Source organism: Chrysemys picta, chromosome 3 (assembly GCF_011386835.1).
Source record: "Chrysemys picta bellii isolate R12L10 chromosome 3, ASM1138683v2, whole genome shotgun sequence".
Classification (NCBI taxonomy): domain Eukaryota; kingdom Metazoa; phylum Chordata; order Testudines; family Emydidae; genus Chrysemys; species Chrysemys picta.
Genome location: NC_088793.1, coordinates 125,367,625 through 125,373,624, shown reverse-complemented (window position 1 = coordinate 125,373,624; position 6,000 = coordinate 125,367,625). Strand labels below are relative to the sequence as shown.

Sequence of the window (6,000 nt, the reverse complement as noted above, 5' to 3'; positions counted from 1 at the left end):
GCGCCTGGCCCGCTGGCACTGCAAGGCTGCCCCAGACCTGGGGATGCCCAAGCCGCCCCCCAGCCTGGCGCTCCTGAGGACCGTAGGCGAGCCGGGCGTGGGAGCACGAGGGCGGGAAGGAAGCCGAGCGTAGCGACTGCGGTGGGGTCAGGGATCAGGAAAGGGGCGGAGCCACGGCCGGCAGGGGGCGTGGGCACTAGGAAGGCTGAGGCAGAGGGACCAGGAGTTGCGTATGCGAAGGGGGCGTGGCGAGGAGGGAAGGGGCTGTGCTCGGGAAGCGGGGAGAGGGCGGGGCTAGTCCCGGGGCGGGGCGCAGTTGGGGCAGAGGGTGGGGATAAAGGGAGAAGTCAGGGGGAGGGGCGGGGCCTTTCTCCCGGAGGGGGCGGGGCTCCCGGCCGGACTCCAATGGTTGGATTAAAGTCCCGGCAGCCGCGGCTCTCTTTACGTTTGTGGTCTCGTGACTTCCGGTGGGGTTTTAGCCGGGGGGGGGGTCAGTGGTGCGCGGGCTCGAGGGGGAGGGGACAGCGCGGGGCGGGCGGGACGAGGGGCCTGAGGCGGCGGCGAGATGGAGAAGCTGCGCCGGGTGCTGAGCGGGCACGAGGACGAGGAGCAGGGGCTGACCACGCAGGTACCTCCCAGGGGTTCTCCCCCGTGCTCGCCGGGTGCCTGAGCGCTGCCCCGGGGCGATAATCGGTTTCTCCGATGTAGCAGCGACACCTGTTGGTATCTGTGTCGCTTGTTTCGATGGGGTTGGTAGTTAGGAATCAGCCGCCTCCCGGCGCCGTCTCTGCTGAGCGGCCTGTGGAACTCACCGCCACAGGACAGCGCCTGGAAGCCGGGCGGGCTGGCTCAGGGGTCACCCGCGCCTGTGACACGGGAGCTGCTCTGCCCAGCAGACAGGGCCCACCCCGGCCAGTATCCCATGGTTCAGAACCCGAGCAAGAAATTCCACTGGGGAACGTGCTTCAGTCACTCAGTTTGATTAGTTTGTATCCTGAAGCCTGAGGGTTTAGAGTCCTCTAAGGTGTAACGTTATTTTATGCATGTCTCTTAGTTTTCCTCTTTCTAGTTTTCTTTGTAAACTAGTCTCATTTTTTTAATTCTCTTTGTACAACAATCTCCCCTTCAGTAATTTTCACCATCGATCTGAATCCCTTTTGCTTTTGCTAGTTCTCTACTGGGTGTGTTATCTGAGCGATATCACGTTATTTGAGTTGAAGGCATACCACAAATGTATATTTTTGTCATTCTAACTTCAGTATTTTGTGTTCTGTTTATTTTGTTGATTGTCCCAGCATACTGAGCAGAGGTTTTCATGGTACTGGTCACAATGATGCCCCCGTTTCTTTCCTGTTAATCTAGTAGTCAGCTAATTTAGAACTCAGCAATGTGTATGAGTAGTTGAAATTATTCCTTTCAATGTGCATTACGTTGCATTAGACAGCACTGAATTTCATCTGTTTTATTCTCTTGCCCATTCAGCTATCTTTGATAGATTGCTCTGAAATTTCTCACATAGGATTTTAAAAAAAAATTAATATCCCTTATGATTCAGTGTTTAAACCAAGCAGAGATTACTGGGGGCTAGTCAGAAATTTACCCTAGGAAGAGGTTCTTCTGTAAATTGTCCACTATAGGGTTGTGCCTTCCTGGGAAGCATTTGGTATTTGCCACTGTCTGAGGTGGGATAGCGGACTGCATGAACCATTGGTCTGAAATGGTGGGGTTTTTTTTTGTTTGTTTGTTTGTTTTTGTTTTTTAACTTAAATTCCTGGGAGTGGGGGAAGTATATACACCTGAGACCGTAAGTACAAGAGACTTCGTCTGCCATCCTGTGGCAACTTTTATGTGGGTTGGAAATATTGTATAGATACTCACATAATTCTGCCCTACTGGACAATGTAGCATTCATTATAGGGGGGTGATCATAAGATGAGTGTCCGAGCATTTAATTAATTATGTCATAATTGTTGACATCTCTCTCCACAGAGTCAATCCGGGAGCTAGAAATGCATCACTCCTAAATATCTGACACTAAACTACAGTATAAGTGACTTGACTGTATTTTATTAGTGTAGTTTATAATATCACTTTCTTACATTTGTAATAAAGCTTTAAACCAACCTTGCAAAATTCTATTTGCCCAGTTTGCTGGGATAAATAACATTTCTTTATGGGAGATTTAAATGTAGTTTTCTTGTTAATATGGTAGAAGTAGGTGAGGGCTTGGCTACACTGGGACTTTACAGCACTGCAACTTTCTCACTCAGGGGTGTGAAAAAACATCCCCTGACCGCAGCAAGTTTCAGTGCTGTAAAGCACCAGTATAGACGGTGCACTAGAGCTGGGAGCTACGCCCCTTGTGGAGGTGGGGTTTTATTAGAGCATGCTCTCCCAGCGCTGTGCCGCCACTACACAAGCCACGGTAAAGTGCTGCCAGTGTAGACTAGCCCTCAGTCCCCTAGTGCCACCCCTTCCCCACACCTGCATCTGGCTGGTACAGCCATCAGCCACTATATAGTGGAATAGTCCTATCTGAAAAGATGCTGTTTGTGTCTACACTTTGAAATTGCATTCCTGGCAACTATATCAGGACAGGAGCATTGATGTTTTGGCCATGGATGGTTATATGGTGCTCATACTTGGAGTATTGTACCCTGTAGTGTATGTGCATTTGAATGTGTTGTCATACCAAATCTTCGGACTTGTTTGCAGTGGCCTTTTTCTTAATTTATGTTGTTACACTACCACTGTTCTCCTCTACTGGTAGGATCATTAGCATAGATAAGTTGCAGACACTTTATCACCCTGTTTTTCTAGGCCTGTTTGAGCAGGTTAGGTAAGGTGGTGTAAACAGTGGTGATCTGTTACCACCACCAGTGAAGCTGCACCAATGTGGCCTCCTTTGAGAACTTGGATTCTTTTAAACAGGCCCACGAGAGAACTATTGCTAGTGTAGATACCGTTCACTTTTTGCTTCAGAAAGCATGCATTTGCAAAGCTATTCTCATCTTGGCATTATGCTGTCATGTTGTGGTTATGGTTGGCCCAAAACTCGGGCTCTGCAACAAAACTTGTATACTTTGTCCATGCTACACTTAAACCAGCTGAAGCTAAATTCTGTTCAGACATACCTTTGGTGACTCCTGTATCAGGTATTGAATAGCTTTTAAAATTGTAGTATGGATTCACATGATGTTAACAAACCATAAGTTGTTGCATCCCTTCATAGTGTAGAAAGGGCCTTAGCCTGATAGGCATATTCAGAAAGCCTTCCTTTAAAAACAATAAAATAAGATTGTGTTTTTTCTAGGCTATACTCAGTCGGTGTAGTAGATTCAAATCTATTCTCATGTTCTAGGCTATGCCTTCTCAGAACATTGGCGGTCAATGTGGAAGTAAAAATCTAACCAGTAAAGTAAAAACACCAAAACATTTAGATCTTTGGGTTCCATTTACCAAAGTGTTAAAAATCACAACAGCTGATATTGACTGTTCTTAAAAGTTTTCCCTCTTTTATATCCCACTACAAAAAAGGCATTAAATGATAGCATGCCTAATACTGTTTGAAATATAGGGATATGGGAGAAAAATAAGAGACCTGCATTAATGTAATTGAAATATGTTGTACTAGGTAAGCTTTTTGAGGTAGCATATGACTGAGAAATATTTAGCTGAAAACTGGTTTCTCTTAAGGATAGCTGGTAGTTATGCAATAGATATCATATGTCTTGTTAATTTTATGTATTTCTCATCTGTCCTGTTAACTCTCAATTTGGCAAGTAGGGCTATTTTCAATTGAATAATAAATCTGATGTTTTACAGTAACTGTCTGCAAAAACTAAGTAGAAGAAATTGAGAGAATTCTCTTTATCAAACAAAAGATCAACCCAGGCTTTCTAAACACTCAAAATACTAAATTACACTGTCCTGCTGCAATATTCTGGCGGTACCAGGGGTGCATTTATTTAGTACTAACTGCATGATTTTCCAAATAAAATGAAGAATGTGTAGACAAATGTATTGCAAGTTAGTGGTGCATTTAGGATAGCACTATGTCAGCACACCATTCAGAATACTTGTCCGTTTTACTTTCATTTTGACATAAACTAGTGTGGGGGAAGGGTAGGGCAGAGAGAGAATATATTGAAATAGTTCTTTGTTTGTCTTTACCAAGAGAGGAAACTGAATATACAGGGAGGCTCTTAAAAAAAAATTCCCTGAGTGCATTTAAAAGTTTGTTCATATGATCTTTAAGCAATAGTTTATGGTTTACCCAGGTTGATGATCAAGCTAACATTAACTCCCAGGAACAAAAACTCCATCCGTTTCCAGTACCCTTTTCCTTTTCCTTATTGAATGTAGTATTTGCCTTCCTTTATTCTGCATTTTAATGTTTTTTTAATAGTGAAAAGTAAATGAGACTTCTAAAAAAGTTTCAATCCTACTCTAATACAGTGTTTAAAAGCACAGGTGAAAAAACTTATTGAAGAAAGGTTAGCATGCTTCTTTATAAGCCTTACAACAGTGTTACCTGTGACTATAACAGTGATGTAAAAGGGCCATTTTAAGAGTGAGAAAGGAATAAAAAATGCTCTGTGTGCGCTACATGGCTGAGTTAATGTTGCAGCAGAGACCTTACACTTTGAATTTCATGATTGTCTAAAGTGTAAATTTCATATTAAAGTTGCATTCAATCTTTAAGGTAGAGAAGTTTGGGGGCTACTGGATTCTGGCCCCTTTTCTGACAGAGTGTTTATTGTGTCTTCTAAAACAGCTGGAATGCCTTTCTTCGAGTTTCCAAAATTAAATCAATCACCTGTGTGCTGAAACTTACTTTTTGGGCTAAAGCTTCCCAGACATATCTGCAAACTGTCAGCTTTACCGAAAACATGATTTAGTGAATGGAAATAGTGAAATAATGACAGATGTTTCTACCAAATCTTATGAAAACTCCTTTTAAAGCTAGATCTTGCAGAGTGCTGATCACTTTCTGGGAGCTGAGGTTGCTCAATGTCTTGCAGGAATCGGGACTTTTGTGTACATATTGTTATCTTTGCTATTCAGAAAATATTTAGTTATTGTAGCTAACTACCAGTATCTTCCTTCAAATGCTCTTTACAGAGCCACCATAAAATGTATATACCCATTCAGATATCTCCTGTAGTTCCTTTACTCTGTTTTACTAACCTCTGCTCATTGTTAATTTTGGAACTTGTTTGAAATGCATCTAATTCAGACTTAAATTTAGTTAGCCCTTTTGAGAGGTGGGGTGAAAAATAGGTAGATGGGTCATTGCCACAAAAATGTCTGGAGATGTGATTCAGGGCACTGAGAGGACACACCCTTTAAAAAATAACTTAAAAATTTTCATTACATTTACAATAGCCTGATCTTGTCCTAATGTGTTTAATTAGTGCAGAAACTAGCCTGGTTATTCTTGTTTTAATTTACATAGTGACTTCTGTAATAACATATCTTGTTTTGGTTGTTGATATTAACAAGGATGTTAGCAGAGCTCTAGGAATAAATAGTTCAGCTGCTTCTGCTGACCCAGTAGAGGGGTATGCAACATTTATTGGTTCTACACAATTAAACAAATCCCCAAACAATACCTATTTTCATATGAACTCTTAAATTGTAATTATCCATTTAGAACTGGAAGAATTTTCTCAAATATAAACTCATATTTTGAAGATTGAAACATTGAGAATCACTTCCTAGTCCTTTTTTAAAAAGTCCCTCCATTGCTGAGAATCTCTGCCCTAAAAGATCAGACCAGTTTTGTCAAGGCAATAGATAAATTGGTAGCCTCTAAACTTTTATTTATTTTTTTCATTAAAGACTTCAGTAAAATTAAGTTAAAACTTCCTCTTAAACTAAACTCCCACTTCCTGAAGAAAATGGGAACTATACAGTTAAAACTAAGGTGACAAAAGAAGTCATGAAACGAATTCCATCTTTAAAAAATTGAGTTATGGGAACAATGTAACTAATTTT

At 42.0% G+C, this 6,000-nt stretch overlaps 1 protein-coding gene across 2 annotated transcripts in view; it reads left to right on the top strand.

Annotated features, from left to right (window-relative positions):
* The first annotated feature begins 361 nt into the window (after nt 1–361).
* SFT2D1 (SFT2 domain containing 1) overlaps nt 362–6,000 on the top strand; it is a 36,750-nt gene continuing 31,111 nt past the window's right edge. Inside the window, exon 1 of one of the 2 annotated variants that reach the window (XM_008171849.4) lies at nt 362–628. In XM_008171849.4, coding sequence (XP_008170071.3) covers nt 566–628 — 63 coding nt within the window. In that variant the 5' untranslated portion in view covers nt 362–565. The remainder of the gene's footprint in view (nt 629–6,000) is intronic. The other variant, XM_024108483.3, reaches the window with a different exon arrangement.